This window comes from Leptodactylus fuscus, chromosome 2, assembly GCF_031893055.1.
Source record: "Leptodactylus fuscus isolate aLepFus1 chromosome 2, aLepFus1.hap2, whole genome shotgun sequence".
NCBI lineage: Eukaryota > Metazoa > Chordata > Amphibia > Anura > Leptodactylidae > Leptodactylus > Leptodactylus fuscus.
Window position 1 is genome coordinate 49,533,411 of NC_134266.1, and position 17,519 is coordinate 49,550,929.

Genomic DNA, 17,519 nt, shown 5'->3' on the forward strand with positions numbered 1-17,519 from the left:
ACTGAAATGTGTAACACAATGACTGGAAACATGGCTCAAATTTTAGTAAACTGTGCAAGCAAGTATGTTGAAACAAGTGCAAGAGAAAGAATTTATTGCTAGTTATATAGTCCTATAAAAATGATGGAATACCAGATTAATAATCGCACGCATAGATCGGTGTAGCAGAGTTAACCCGAACGACTGCAATTGGATAAAGCGCTGCAGCGTGATATCACAGAAGTCAACAAAAACCAAAGAAAAAGTTATTGGAAAAACATTTTCATTGGATTCTGCCGTATTCTGTGATAAGAGATTACACTGGAGTGGATTAACCAAGTGAAGATTTTTGGGGTTAAGGGTACATGCACACCACCATGTGCATCTAGCAAGGCCGTGACTAAATGGTACTGACGGCACATGGATGACATAGGCGTACCACCGATGCCTTCAAAGCCTCATTCATTGTTACCAATTAACATGGGCTGCAAAACGGATAGGACATGTGTGTATGTATGTGGCCATAGAAATGAATGGGTGAGTGTGCTAGCCATGAACACCACGGCTAGCACACTGACCATGCACACAGTCATATGCATGGGGCCTAAATGTGATATGATGTGTGTGTACACACACCCTACATAAAATGATTATATAATATGATATTGCACGCACACACACACACATAAGACGGCCTTAGAATCTGCATTTCCGTTCAGTACACTTGCAGGAATATCATCATTGTCCAGATATTCTCATCTGTTTCCACCATTAGAAATAAGTTACAAATGAAATCCCTGTAAACGTACTCAAGTCTTTTTCCAGTCAGTTGCTTCAATTTATGTTTTTTTTATACTATCCGATTATGGGAGAGCTGGGTGATGACAACAATGGCCACCGTTCCAGCCCCCAAAAGGGTTGCCATCCAGCTTTCCCACACATATGAACAATTTTAAACACTGGCTCGCTGAATGGAAAATAAAACCTGTGAAATCTTCTACTAAGTAAGTTTGCGGAGCAGAGACTTTCCTTCTCGCAGTACTTTTCCTGTACAGAACAGTATTTTACAGTAACATGGCCAGCTGGCATACAGCAACACTGTCTGTGTCAGAACGTTTATAAAGCCGCTCAATGCAAGCGACAGGGTGTCTACTGTAAGCGGACGGTGAGATGGCTTAAGGTCAATATACTGTCCCCCTTCCATATTAGTCAAGTGTAGACAACACTATATTTAGCTGTGGTATGCCCAGAACTTCCCAGCTGAAAAAAGAACCAAGCCCCCTTTGACTTTGTCTGAATTAGGTATTGGACGGTCTTGCACTTAGGAGTGAAGAGGAGATGAATACCGAATAAGTACTGAAAAAAAACTGGATGTGCGGACGGCCGAACACCGCAGTCAAGTCTGTCACTGGTCGGCTCTTTATAGCTGTCGCTGCATCGCCGGTTCACACCTACTGTGAAGGCCGGGAGCAGATGGGGCCTACATAACATGAATACCTTCATTTATAAAGGAGGACATCTAATACGCCACACGATTTCTAGGACTAGGATAGTGTACAGCACCTCAAGGACAGGCAAACATAGAAAGCGCCATCTAAGCACCTTCTTAGGGCCTCATTTATGAAGACTGGAAAAAGAAAACCGGTTTTATTGTCCATAGCATCTAGGGTGCATCAGTCTTAAAATGCATGGACAAATTAGAAAAAGTCTCAGTTCTGAGTATTTGCTATGGGCAACAAGGCCAAACTTTCAGCGCTGGCTAGAACGTATCCACCATTTTATGTCAAATCTATAAACTGTGCTTTATAGACATCTTGACCTGCGTACAGACTCATACACATAATACTAAACAGTATCCACAGGTAAAGAGTTTGATCACTGGGACCCTCTGTGATCTAATCAGTAGGGGTCTCAAGTGTCCTCGGCCCTTGCTCCATTCAGTCACTTATATGGACTACCAGAACAATGATTGACACCAGTCCCACAGAAGTAAATAAAATGTGGGAGGAAGTCTTATAGATGTGGGTCATACCACTGAGATCAGGGACTCCATCGTACGGCCGGTGTGAATGAAGGTTTGACTTGTGTGTACATGGCTCCCTCCATTAATAGGCTCTTTACAGAACTCCCACCGACGTGAACAGAGATAGGTATAACTTCCCGAGGTGGAAACCATCATAGACCAAATATCTATGTATCATGCTCTCCTAAGCACTAAGCAGAACACACACATCTATCTATCCATCCATCCATCCATCCATCCATCCATCCATCATACAAACACATATGTATTAGGCTTCTACATAAACTACGGTTTTCAATTGTAGATTAAATTGGGAATTATCGACAAGTATCCACATTAAACAACGCTATATTTCTCGAGCTGGTGGTGCTTGTGCAAGTTATTGTGCCGAATTTTCCTCCACAATACAACAAATTATACTGTAGGTTTTTTAGATTCACTCAGAGCCCAAAAGACTATAACAAATCAGCCTCATACATCTTGAGATGGTGGTTAAGTTGAGGGCAAGTTAGCTCTCTGCAACCATGTCCAATGAGCTACATCAATAGAGCATTGTCTTCCTTTTCATGACCCTTACAGACAACCCTCAGGCTGTAAGCCCTCTGTAACTGCTCCATAAGTGGACACTTTAGAAAGTTTCTATAACTTATTCCAAATTCTTAAGAAATAACGTACAAGCCACTCGCGTACACTGCAATGTACTTCACTATATTAAAAATTCCGTGAATGGGGAGATGTAAGGATTGTTGTGAACACTGGAATGGTTTTCCATCTAGAACCCCTATAACAATTACTATCAAGCATTATAATAGGATTGAATGTGGAAATTCAGTCCCCACCAATCCAATTTCTAAAGTTTGCTTGGGCTTTGGCCATCAAACAGATGTTATCTAGCAAAGTATCTCAAGGACCTTCCCAGCCCCCATCACACCACTGAAGGACACAATGCTACATGGTTGTTCCTCTCCATAAAGCCGGTCACCAGCCTGCTGGGCTCCTCTATCAAGACACAGATCTTAGAACAATGGTAGCTGATCAGCTGGAAAGACTTCTCAGAATCTATGCTTCTGAGAAGATGAAAGATGTCTTAAGTCAACAGGTTCTTAACCACTGTCATGCTACAACACTCTCACTGCTTGGATGACTGACAATCTCAACAACCACGTTTTACATACTTCTACACATGCAGCTGTTCTTTCCACTTACATATGGTGTTATCGTGTTCACCTGTGAAGAGCACCCAACATAAAGACAATATAACAGTAAACCTCAAGACGTCAAACCTAGTGACCAGAAAATGACTCTCGAATTACGCAACCTCATCGTAAACAAAGTTTGACAACTGTTCCGGGGAACAAACTTGATAGGTATTGACTTGGCCATACATATTAGACTATGGTTGCTTGAAACTAGGGTTTTTGACAGAGCCAGACAGTCATCTAATGTGCGTAAGATGTTTGGCTCAGATCTCAGATGAAGCCACTACTTAAGCCCCTCTCCCAACTGAGAACGCATGCAACCCTGACCAAACCAAACCAAACCAAATATACATATTTATCAAGAAGATGGAAGGTCTGCTATATTCAGGTGTATGGTCAGTTTTAAGAAGAACCTCATCAGCCATCTTGCCTGACTCCCAATACACATGCATGCCAGGTTTGGCACAGCTTGCAGATGATCTTAACTGGTAGAGAGGACAAAGTCACTACCTGAGGGTTACCACAGTCTCTGTTGTCACTTACCCGGAAAGTTGAAGGATACTTTCACTCACAGCATGAAGAAAAAACATGACTGAGATCATCTTGAGAAGGTTCAAAAATAAAATATCTGCTTGAATAAGAACGGGGTTTATAATGTCATAGAAAATCACAAGGGCTTCTATAATGTAATGCCACATGTGGGTGACTGGAAATGAATATTCACTGTTTTTGGGCAGCAATGAATAGGCCTACAACTATTGTCCTTTGTTTTCTACCATCTGACCTGTTGATCACGCACAATTCTTGTGTTGGTCAACAGATTCCTTGTGTCCGGTGTACGCGGCGCACGACGCTCGTAATAATCGGAAGACTGAAGAAAACTCTAATCAAGTTTAACAACCTGAAAACCTTCTGAGTGTTGTACAGCAAGGTGAAAAACAAAAAAAACTATGCGGTTAATGATTTACCTGGAAACAAATTGTATTTGTGTAGACTTGGGCAACAACATGAGAGACGGCTATATAAATAATTACAGCGGTGGAGGAGAGACTGAGTAGCACGCTTGGTGGTTATGTTGCAAAGACAACCACCCGCTGCCTGGTGAGTATAGTGCACAGGGCTTATTCTAATCAAAGGGACTTGTGCGCAATATTTCAACTTCCCAGAGTGAGGTTGGGACTCCCTATAGGGGATCTGTGGGAGAATATACCTGCCATAATCATGATCAGACCAGTCCTCTTTAAAAGGGGTTGTATGAGATCTTTTTCCAACCAGAAACTGAGATGAGCACAAGAATATTAGTCTCAGCTGCAATACCAGACACAGCCTACTGACAAGAGTGGCACTATTTTGCACAAATAAAAAGGTAGACCATTTTCTGATCTCATTCAATCCCTTTAAACGAGCTTCAGACACATGAATATTTTTTCACTTACAGAAGGTATTTCTATACAAAGACCTATATAATAACCACCTTTACTTATACAGTGCTAGCATATTTCACAGCTTTAGTCAGTAGGTCTTCATAGGTATTTCTGGTTCCCAGAAAAGTTGCCTACATGATATTTTCTTGTATGTTCCCCGGCAGTAACCCTTCTGGGAAATACTTTCCTAAAAACAAACTTCTAAAAATACTCAGACCGGTGTATGTTAATTTCGCCTTGACAAGCCTGTATAACCAGTGTGGACCTGGGATCTTCACAAGAAAACACAACATAAAAACATATCAGCGCACACACCAACTAAGTAAACACTCAAAAATCCACCAATACAATGTGTAATTCAATGCGTTGTACACAAAGGGAAAAACCCTTTAACCCTTCAAAGACATGGCCTATTTTGGGCCTTCAGGTAACAGTGATTTTTTTTTCTCTTTTCATTCCCATATTCCAAGTACCATTTTGCCATCTAGCTTTTGCAAAAGACGTTTCATGTTCTTAATGCCGCAATTTTGGGTATTTTTTTCAAGCCTCCGGACTGATGTCAGCAGTCACGTTGGTGTCACGACACTTGGATACTTGCGTGTTTGCATCACAACACCGCTGGAGCCCGATCAAAGGCCTCAGCGGTCCCTGACATCATTCAGGAGGCCTGAAGAGGACGGAGGCCAGGGTTTACTTACCTCCCCTGGGCCTCTGATTATATTCTGGGCTCTGAAGAGACCCCACAGTACAGTTTGCCCCATTATGGACCCTTTATCGTTTGACGACACCCAGCAAATTTGCTTGAACTTTCTTCAATAAATGTGCCACATGTGAACATAAGCCAAGACTTCCAAGCTGTCCAGCCTTGTTAATGGGTGTGAAAAGTAACATGAACAAACAGTTATCCCATGTGTGCCAACAAGGGACGCGTCATGTGTGACGACTCGCTAGGTAAACACAGCCCTGAAACACAGGACGTGATTAACAAGTCTGAGAGACTTTGCACTTGAGGTAATATTTTCTGCTGGTTTCTGTTCACAGGTCTGTGGAGTAACCGATAACAATAACAGAAAATGCTGACACATGCTGTATACAGGAGAGACAATATACCGCTACCCACCTGTCACTGATAGGGCCGCACTAAACGTGGCTGACGACCTGTTCGTGCTAGCGTCATGGCTTCCAGTATCACCTGATCTACGAGAGTGACGACTGGTCTGCTGAGTAACAAGTCCTAAGGGAGAACTAGTCATAGGATGGCCGAAAAACAAAGGAAACTGCACAGACTCAACAGCAGTGTGAACAAAGCACCACTACAACGCCTAGACTTCTAAACAGGAAATCGACAAATTTTACGGTGTGTGTACATATATATATATATATATATATATATATATATATATATATATATACACACACACACATACATACACAGACATAATCATATCTATCTGCCTATTAATGTCAAAAGGTTCACAAAAGGGCAGATTAATTGGAAAATAATCCATGGCTACTATGCAGCCATGGGGTATACACATAATATCAAATTTGTCATAGGTCTGTATAAGCTCTCGGCAGTAATATAGAGACTATGCATTGTCAGGTATGGCACCTATGGACCTATGAAGTTACAACTAAATATACAATACTGCACAAGCATTGGCAGTGGACTTTGACCATCAACTGAACTATAGTGGCCTGGAAAGAACTCTAAGGCCTGGTTCACATCTGTGCATGGGTTTCCATTTGGGGAGTGCGCTCAAGGACCCCACGAGTGGAAACCTAATCCGCATAGAAAAAGTGCTTACTTCAGGAAACCCACGGACTCTAGACTATAATGGGGCCAAGTGTGGTTTCTGCTTGAAAAAAAAAAAAGTGGAGAGAAAAGTGCTGCTTGCATTTTTTATGCAAAGGGGGAATGGAATGGCCTGAACACAGATGTGAACTGGGCCTAACCAAGAAAACAATCCATAAAGGTCCCCAGATTAATTTGATCCCTGGCTCATGGGATTCCTCTAAAGATTCATGCCCACCAATGGACTTTTACTAACCTATAAGAGGGCACTCAGAGGCAAACAGAAGCATAGCCAAGCCTCATGTACCTATAATTTACTAGAAGAATACTTTGTTTAAAAAAAAAAAAAATATATATATATATATATCTAAAAAAAAAATGTAGGCATGCTCAAACACTCCATAAGTAGAGGTATTCTCCCCTAGAAGCATTGCTTCTAGTGTAGAATATATCAATGTACGCGATGTGCTCCATGGAAGCCTGTACACAGAGGTTTCACAGCTGTCAGTGCAATGGGCTCACACGAGGCTATCACCTGCAGGCCCTCATACACATTAGTTGGTTGGTCAGACCACATTTATGTAATTTGTATGGATAGTTTAAAGTCGGGGGTCTCAAAACGTTCATCTCACCGAGACAACGGCACAACATCCCGGAAACAACTACTACATTACACAGAATTTCTGCTTAGGTAGCAATGTGCATGCACCTTTATTTGTTGGTGAACTTCAAGTAGAAGCAACACATCCTGTATGCAATATGTGTTTCTATGTTGTCCCAGCCAAAAGGTTGTCGCCCTAAAATCCAATCCCATACAAAGCCAAAAGGACAAACAAAGATAACCAGCAGGTTACTTGGATACTGAATGTAGGTAAGGCCAAGGTAAAGACTAAAACAGCGCCGGCTGCATTGTCTTTCCAATCCGCAGAGACAAACAAAAACCTGTGGCTGGATAAACCCTGCCATTAGCATGACTTATACTCCTTGGCCCCCAGTCAAGTCTAGACTGCATATAGCAACAACTGAAGTCCTATATCAAACAGATAAACTGTGACAACCCCAAGAGTGGCTTCACGTGACAACTTCGGCTCTGCTACATCTATAAATTAGAGCAGTAGGACTATTTTTAGCACTTTTATAACTCTTCCCCAGGCAGTGGTGCATAATACATGTATCTAGGGAGACCCTCCCGTAATAAACTTGTATACTTTCCCACCATAGAGGAAGTCGGCGGCAGAAACAGTATCTAATAAGTCAGAAATATTCCACAAAGAATTCAGTGCTCGCCTGCATATAAACAGGAAGCTGAAGGAAGATAAGGACACAAGCAACAAGTATCAAAGCAACACTACACTGTCCTTACAAAGGTCAAGTCCTTCAGACGATCAGTTTATTCTAAGGTGAGATCGAGACACCAAGATTTATATTATGGAGCTATGCGGATCCCGGAGATGAGAATCTAATTTTAGCAGACATAAATAAAAGGATATAATAAAAATGGTTCAGGAGAACACAAATACACTGCTAAAACTCGCTTTTAAGGTCAGCGCTTGAGCAAAACATATGGCAGTAAATCAAAACCCTAATAGATGCCAAGACGTCATGTGGTCAGATAAAAGGCAATAACGTTGGATGTGTCTATCGGATTATCTGCACTAGGGTGGTATATTGGCAGGGGGGTACAGGGCAGCAAAGAGCACACCTTTCATAAGCGTGCAAAATACAGATAGTCAGGGATTTCAATAGGAAAGATGTAACACTTCTTTTCACCTGTGGCGGCGCTGTAGAGAAACTGACCACCTGCTGCGGGCTTATCTAACAGATAAGTGATAGGGAGGGGGGGGGGGGGGGGGGTCCAGCTGTAGGATACCCTGTAAAGTAAATCATTATTTAATAACAAAAGAAGAATTGTCCAAACCTGAGGCACAGACATGTTCGGGACCTGACAATGTTCCCTTTACGTTTCATGCCACTGAGCTCTATGGCTACTTGAGGTTTGCAGCCGCAGCTGTACAGCAGGACATCCTGTTTCCAGAGCAGGATGCCAGAAGTCCAGCAGAATATTGCTCCACTAGTTAAAAAAAGGATCATCTCATGAAAAAAGTCAAGCAATGGAAAAGTTTCCACGTATACTTATGGACGGCACTGAGAGATGTCAGGAAAAGCGATCTCAGTCTGCTTCTTCCATTTACCTAGGGCCCATGTGGAAAAGTTTCACAGCATAGAAGTAAATACTGAATATTATTACTTGGACCTTAACCGCACTGCATGGGCTTGTGAAGAGTGCAAATGGCTGCAGGGCACAAGTCATAGCAGACCCTCAAGTGCCCCTGCCAACACAGATGGGACTTGGTCAGGCTGAAAATAGACAGCGGTCCATCCACTGTATAACCAATATGTAACATTTCTACAATAAATCATGTAATGGAAACCAAACCACTGAATATATAAAATACACGTACAATATTATATGCACACAAGAGATGGCGCGTTACTCAGCGTCTGTGCTGTGTAAGATCTGCTGTATGCAAGGCTGAGACAAATAAAGCCATTGAGAAGACTTCTGTATCAATAGGAGCTTGTGGTAAGATTCCCTGAAGTGGGCATGAGGGCCTGTACAAGATCTATTGTCCTGTGGATGAAACTATGCGCCCCCAGGGATGGGACATTAGGAGGAAGAGCTCTACACAACAGGACTGCACTATACTGAGGGTCAGGGGTAGGCGACCTTTGGCACTGCAGCTATTGTGGAACTACAAGTCCCAGTATGCCCTTGTGCTCTGGTCTTCTTGGAACTCCCCATAGAAGTGAATGCAGCATGCTTGGAGACATACAGCTGTATGTCCTACAATAGTTGCATTTTGCACATTATTCCTGTTAATTTCAGAACCCATTATCTGCCGCCTGCAGTACCATCTCCCCCCACTAGTAGACACGACTTTTGGGGACTGCTGGGAGTTTGTGCACATTTACATAGCCAGTAATTCACTTCTTTTCTATTGTCGGGAATCCAGCAAAGCCTTACAACAAAACTTCAAAGTCTGATGCTCCTTGCAGTCACTTATAGAAGCCGCAATCCTATAGTATGGAGCAATACACATGGACAATAGGGATCAGAGGGCTGAGCAACTGTGGAAAGAAGTCTTACACTGTCCTATGCACATATTACAAACCAGATCACAGATCAATAAAACAATCAGATCATCGAACAAAACCACAACAACCATACGAGATCACAATTTAACCACAATTAATTGCCAATAATATCACTAATGACAGCAGCGGTGACCACAACAAATCATCATGACCAGATCACCAAACTAGATCACAACCAGACCACTCATGACAAAATCCACCGCCAGATCTCTCATTACCAAACTAGATCACTAACTAGATTACTGATGATCAAACCTTACCACCATTAAGATTACTAACTTCCACATTAGACCAGTGATGATCAGTGATCTTGTGGGAGATTTTCTGTGGTTACCACACCAGATCACTAAAAAGAGCAGTGAGGACCAAAGCAAATCACCAACCAGATCACTAACCTGGCCACTGATGACCAAACTTAAAACCACTTATAACCACCACTAATCAGAGAAGTGATCTGGTTGGAGATTTGCTGTGGTCGCAAAAGAAGTCATCACACCAAGCACACAAGTGATTAAGTTACAACCAGATCGCTGATCACCATGATCAGACCACACCAATCAGAGCAGTGCCGATGAGTGATCAGGTTGGACATGATCTATGATCCCCACACCAGATCGCTGCTCCCACCACCACCAGGTCACTACTTACAGCTGGTTGATGGTGTTCTGAGAGATGACGGAATTTTCGGAGAAATGAGGGATCATCTTCACCCCACAGACCGCACAGAGGTTCCCGCTTCCTTCCTGCCCGTCCCCGGGTCCGGTGCCGCTCACTGTCATGGAGAAGTGTCCTGCAGCGCTGCCCGCCCTGCTCTGCCCGCACCGGCACATAAGACTCAGCGGCTGCCGCTCTGCGCTCCGGTGCTCGGGCTGCACATGCCGCCTCTGTCCCTCCTCCAGTAACTTGTGGCCGGTCCCGGTGTCAGTGCCGGTGTGTCACACGTGTGTGCAGTCACTGGGCTGGATCATGTCTGAGCAGAGAGCAGAGCTGACATGCCATCCTGAGCCCTGCAATTCACATAATGCGCTTCCTGCTGTCCCGGCTCCAGCTGCCGGCTCCCGCGCATGCGCAGCTGCCTATCACCCTCACCACCTCCTCTGTGGTCTTATCAGTGCCCTGAGGGGTAAGTTCTCACACTGCTCCCTGTGCCCTCCCTGTACCAGCCTCAGATTCCTGGCACCAGTCACTCATCACAAGGGATTTTCCCCACTACAGACATTTTTAGAGGATCTGCCAAGTTCTATGGAGGGACAGTCCCTACTTGTCACCCAAGTCCCTATTTTCTCCATAAATGTCCCTCTGATATTGGAAATAGATGTGTATTAATAACCCTAGCTGTTGCCCCATCCTGTATATCACACCTTATATAACATACAATATCATGTGACTTTTTAATGTCAATATTTAGATATTGTTTGTGCTAATAAATATGCAAATAAACTGCCACCTAAATTATAGGGGTATGTTCACACCTAGAAATTTGGGCTGGATTCCTACTTTGAGGTGGATTCCTACTTTCAAATTTAGGCCAAATTTTGCCCTAAATCTGCATCCCATTGTATCCAATGGGGGACAAGTGATGGAAGCAGGGCGCTGGGTAACCCCATTCATCTGGGGCTGATCACTATTGTATGGCAGGGTGGACAGCCAACACTCTACTTCGAGGAATAAGGGTCTGTTCCTCTCCATTTTCCGTCACCGGCATATTCGCATGGGCTAGCGCAGCGGGATGTAGATGCAGTGCATCAGCATTCTGTCGCAACATCCCACTCCTGACTAGGGTCTACACGGGCGGAATCCGCGGTGAGATCAAGCAGGACGCTTCATTTCTCCACGTCCTTCTGCAATCTCTGCCTCCCATTCGGGAGAAATCGGCTCTAGATTGGGGGCGCAAATTCCTTTGTGTGAACTGACCTTTAAGAGGAAGAAGAGTGCACCTCAATTCCTCTTCATATTCTGCCATCTGGACTGGCCCTAAGGGTAAGTTCACACAGTGAAGATGAAGGTGGATTTCTGCCTTATACTCCTCTCCATTTTCCAGCCCTCCATCTTTTTGCCATGGCTTTTACTTGCCAATCAGGCCGAGATGAATGGCCAAAGGATGTTTATTCTGTCAGGGTCCTAGTTCAGTCTCTGCCTCCCATGCAGGATGAATTTGGCCCTGATTCTAAGACAGAATGTACCTGAAAATCAGCACCAAACTCCCCTGTGTGAACATACCATAAGTGTTCCTCTTTGACAGCCCAAATATTTGGGACATGTACAGGTACCACTTACCATGTGCTAGCCAATGGGTAATCCGAACTTCTCAAAGCTCTCCCACTACTTTCTTCTAACTTGTAAAACAGCGCCATCCTTGTCCACTGGGCTAGTTCAAGAACTGCAGCTCAAGTGAATGCTGCTCGGGTGTCATTCCTGACACAGCCCATGGATAAGGGTGCTGCTGCTCCTGGAAGACAACCCCTTTAAGGAGTTGTTATTTATGTAATTGCCTAAATTAAGAGTTTCTAACCGTGAACCTACAGGCATTGTGAATAGTGAGAGGAGAATAGTACATGTATTGTATATGTATATAGGTATAATCAGATGCTGGATATTTATAGCTTCCTGTATGCAGGTCGCTGTATAAGAAAAGCATTGCAGGCTACCCAGGGCTTTCATACTCCTTCTATTCATTGCTACAGAACCAGCACGCAACGCAGGGTTTTCAATCAGCGTTCACAATGACGCCATGCAGGGGTTGGCATGGGCCGATTAGGAGATCACCATCTGGAATCTGAACCGGATTTATATAACACCAGATTATATTCTTGTCTTTCACAAACCTATGGGTTTGCTGGTATTTTATGTGGCTTTATTACATAATGCTCTTCTGATGATGACGGGCAGGCGCAGACGCCGCCACCGCTTTTATTCGGATAATTTTTTCAGCATTATAAAGGTGTTTCCAAGAATACATACATTAGGTCACATAGGACATTACATGTGGACCTCAGGGACTGATCTTGGCTGCAAGGACTATTCCATACACTTAGAACTCATGCAAAGAGCGTAATGTTCATTTTTTTTTTTTTAACTTGTTTTATTGAACATGAAATGTACTCTGTATTCCATTGTGATATTTCATACAAAATAGAGATCAGTACAAATTGTGCAATAAAAAGACCTTCAAGGGTTAAATCAAATCACTGGAATTAGGGTTAAGTTAGTGAACAGCAGTAAGGCTTGGGCTCTGTTCACATTGTCTCATGGTTCTCATAATACGGAAAGGGAACAAAAATACAGTGCCGGGTCCACCACAATAGACTCCAGCGACTTATAAGGAGGTCCTATGGTGTTCCTTAGTGGTGCCCATTGTTTTGAAGAGAAGAATCGCTCTGCATACTGTGCTATGCCTCCCACCAAATGTGAAGGATTTCACAATGCAGGATGGGATATATATGTGAACATTGCCTGATAAGGGTTGTGTCTGTAAAGGGGTTGGAGTGTTCAGAGGATAGGGGATAACAAGATACTAAGTGGGTGTCTAACCAGTGGGGCCTGTACAAGAGCAGGGGTCCCGTTCCCCTGTTCAAATGAAGCACCAGGCCAAGCATGTGCACGTTCCTTCATTCATAGTCTATGGCACTGCTGTAGATAATGGAGCACTGTACTCTCTGGAAGCCCCATAGACCGTGAATAGAGCCGCAGTATGGACGCTCGGACTTCTAGTGCACTAGAGTAGGCCCACCCACTGGACTCCTGACTAGACTGAGCAGAGATCTAAAGGAATCCTTTAACTATAGTTCCTGAACTCCTGGCTCCTTCCATTCCGACATAAGGCATGTGATATATAGGAGATAAAAGTTTTATTTAGAATTCTATAAAGCAGAGAATATAATGGGGATGTTTATAGCTATGGACGTCTACTATACATAACCCTGGTGAGAGCGATCTGGAGACTTGTTCCAGGGACTGCTTGGAATGTTCCTAAGCACTAGACTACAGGCGGACCCACACTTGGAGCACTTCAGCTCGGCTTTGTTGGCTTTAAAGCAGAGCACATGATCCGCAGCTGATACAACACCGAGCACTGCTCAATCTGCTGCCTAAAGAAACAAGGAAAGCAGCAGCGCTTGTAATGGGGGAAAAAAAGCTGGGAAAAAAAAAAAAATCAAAATATAAAGAAAGCTTTTAAAGAAGAGCACTCCACATTCCTGATGTGTCTGTTTCAGTAAATACTTGTATTCACCAAAATATATATCATCCCTTTGGTCTTATGAGATCTCTTTTTGCTGACCCACACATGTTAAAGGAGTTGTCCAGCCAAAGCAAAATACATCCGTGCATAGAATAGGGCATACCTAGCTGATTGTAGGGCGTCTCACCACTGAGACTCCCAATGATGTGGAAAGTTGAGGTGTTTTGCACCCCAGTTTTGGATGGTCAGACGGGTGTGCGGAAGTGCATTAAATGGGCTGTGATGGGTTGTCCCATCACAAGGATCCTATCTATACTGCTGGTTAATGTGGATGTAAGACTTTTCCTAAATACATTGCTTCAGCAAAGCTGCTTTGTTTGTCCACTATCTTACTTTATTCAATTCATTGTTGACACATCCCTTGACTTATCTGCTCAAAAGTCAAGTGATGTATCTGCTGCTCTCAGGGGAGAGGGAGGCGGGGCTAAGTGCAGGGATCGAGCCTGTGTATCTAGCTAATCCTGTGTCTACACCATGTGACCTAGGTCCTGCACTCAGATAGGGGAGAGGAGCTGCTTTCATTTCTTCTGTTCTCCCAGTTATCAGGCTAGCTAATTCAATTGTGTTCATTATGGCAGAGACAGGCAGTCTCTGTATGTAACACAGAATGGAGTTCCTGCTGCCTGTACTTCATAGTCCAATATGAGTGGGCGGAGCTACATGTGAATTTGGGGGCGGAGCTAAACTGCAGGTTGCATGTGAAACCCCGCCCACCAAATGATGCAAGAAACCAGGAAGAAAGAAGATTTTACAGGAGTGAAGACTGGTCAGTATGCGAGGTGGGAATACCCCTTTAATTTAAATTGGTCCGTCAGAGATCCCACACCTGGGACCCCCGCTAATCAGCAAGATCCTATGGATAGGGGGTCAGTTTTGCTGTGGCTAGACAACTGTTTTATCAAGGGGCATGGTAGCACCTAGCTGTCAAGGAGGAATAACAGAGGAACAGCACAGAATACACAGTCATGAGACAAGTCTTCTTATCTCATGGGAAATATAAATATCTCCTAAAGTAGATATATCAGAAGTGGTGTCAGGTGCTCTTTAAAAGGGATATTCCTATCACAGATCTTTATGGCATAAAGGCTACATACACTGGGGGTGGGGGTAGGGATTTACTAACCCATCAATCTTAGTTTTCTGACATAGATGGGTGTAAAATATGGCACAAGGGGAGGAAACCCTTTTAATAAATTCGACACAATTTGTCATAAATGTATATGATGGAAATATCCCTTCAAAGGGTCTTGTTTTTTGACCAAAAGCCTTGTTCTTATGTTACATGGGGGCACATTGACACTACGTGCCGCAGCAGTAGACACAAGCCATTACATCTGCCCATGATATGCACACCTATTCACAGAAATGTCAGCCTAAACACATCAAGAAACCAGACATGCAGATATCAGCGGACTACCACATTACAGGGTTATCCTACAAAATATCAGCGGCTTCCAACCTTCTCATACAAGACATGGGTGTGGGGACATGCACTGCATTCCAGCGCTATGTTCTGACTGATACGCTGACTGCTGTGCCCAAGTCAAATGGCTGTGATAAGGCTGAGATCAGCTTGTCGTCTCCACAGTATAAGCGCCAGCTCCTGTAGACGCAGTCTTCTGAGGAAACCATGACAAGGTTCTGTGCAACCCCGAATGGAAAACATTGCTTTATTATGTGAATTCCAGCCTGTAAATGACTGATATTATTAGAGTTTACTGACTGCAAGGTTAGTCAGAATGACAAGGCCCGACAGGTCTGACGAGTTATCACAAAATCTGGAGTGCAGGTCAGTCTGGGCACCAGATCGGAGTCTATTGACAGTGGGCAGAATGTATCACGTGCAGTATTTCTGCAGGAGGTAATAATGCCGTTACTTACAACAAATGTATCCAAAGTGTTCACTATATATCTAAATACATTGGGTATAAAGCGTAGACTTTCTATTATACAGCTTTGTGTGACTCGTGGCATTTGTATGTATGAATGTGCAGAGACCCTATTATTGGCCATGCTATTTTCATACAGCTTTGGCTCAAAAAAACTCAGAAAAATACACAACTTTTCCACACTGTGAGGCCTCACCCAAAAGGGAAGTTGTCATTCGGTATGGGGCCACCAAAAAAGCAACATTTCTTTACACTGCTGGGGTATAGGGTCCCAAATTTGGTGCTACTAGTCCCGTCCATCACAGTGTTCTGCAGAAACTGAAAATGTTATTTTGCCCGAGATTAGCCACGACTCGGTGCCGCACCCTGCGTGGTCAAAGGGTTCAACTGAAGCTGAGCGAGTAAACCATAAGGCCATACTGTTTTGACCTTTCATTTGAGAGGAAGTCCTCAATGTTGCTGCAGCGCCACCACAGTGAGAGGTTGAGTATTGCACTGTTACCTATGAAATCAATGGATTGCTTTATTTGATGCAGGACATGATAGGCCTACAGAGTGAGAGACACTATATTTATAGGGCCACTCTCTATGACCAATTGATGATCATCCAGAACAGAACTCATCTTATAAAAATGGGGTCTCCTAAATGCGAAAACCCCTTTAAGAAAGGATAAAGGAGTAAACGTCCAGCTCTAGGGGTGCTATATTACAACAGTACCGCTCTGTAATGTAAGCTATTGCTCTATGTCATAAGAACGTATCCCGTCCTGCCCTTCTATTGAAATATTACACAGGAAGTTAGAAGTACCGCATGTAGTAAAATCCATTTCTCCATGGCCAGGACTTGTGACCGCTCTGTAACAAGCCATTTACTGCTATTACTTGGTCTCTTTCATCTTTCTCTGCTCTCCTCTTTAAGTTTGCTTGCCCTTAAAATATTTCCCCTGTTTAATGCACCAACATAAAACAAGCAATTGGTGCAGGACATACCCAATGTACACAGCCGCATGTATGTGATGTTTATCTACTGTTAGCACACAAGGAAGAAACATGCCGTCATGGCACAACACTAAGCCAACTCAACTCTTGACACTTGTGTGCAAATGTGACATTTATGATGTACATAAACAACTGGTTCCACCTCAGTGACCTCTGATGGCTTGACGGCTATTCCTCTAAGAAATCCGACTTATACCCTGTGAATGACATAATGCATGTGGAGTAGGTCTGCCGAGTCTAAGCGCATACAGAGCCATGCTACTACTGCCTCAGTTTTTCATCTTTTCTCTCTGCCAGTTTCAGTCTTAAACTGGTCAAAACCCAAGGAACAGCCATTGGAAAACATTATAGTCTATGGCAGGGGTAGGGGAATCTTCGGCTCTCCAGCTGCTGTGAAACTACAACTCCCAACATGCTCCATTCACTTCCATGCGAGTTCTAAGAACAGCAGAGCAAGGATGCATGCTGGGAGTTGTAGTTTTGCAACAACTGCAGAGCCCAGGTTCTCTACCCCTGGTCTATGGGGTATGCAAGTAACAGGTTTTTTTTAGCGGACAGGCTCTCCATCTGGACCCGAATGACAGAGACGAACGCTAATGTGTACCTAGAATAAGACGTCTCTTAGCAGGAAGGGAAGGGTCTCAGACTGCTAAAGAACAGCAGAGAACATTCAGAAAATGTTCTAAGCTACATCTGAGACGTTTCAACCTCATTCACACAGCAGCAGTACTATTTCTAAGCAAGTCTATGAGAGCCTGGATATAAGACTCTTATTGAAATTTTGTATAGAAAAAGGGACTTGCAGCAGTGGTGTG

The 17,519-nt window shown here is 43.5% G+C and overlaps 1 protein-coding gene across 4 annotated transcripts in view; it reads right to left on the reverse strand.

Moving 5' to 3' along the window:
- SSH2 (slingshot protein phosphatase 2) overlaps window positions 1-17,519 on the reverse strand; it is a 163,370-nt gene that overhangs the window by 32,852 nt on the left and 112,999 nt on the right. The window contains exon 1 of one of the 4 annotated variants that reach the window (XM_075263729.1): window positions 10,225-10,641. The exons of the other annotated variants lie outside the window; for them this stretch is intronic. Coding sequence (XP_075119830.1) covers window positions 10,225-10,406 — 182 coding nt within the window. The 5' untranslated portion in view covers window positions 10,407-10,641. Of the gene's footprint in view, window positions 1-10,224; window positions 10,642-17,519 lie in introns of those variants that run through there. 4 annotated transcript variants of the gene reach the window in all.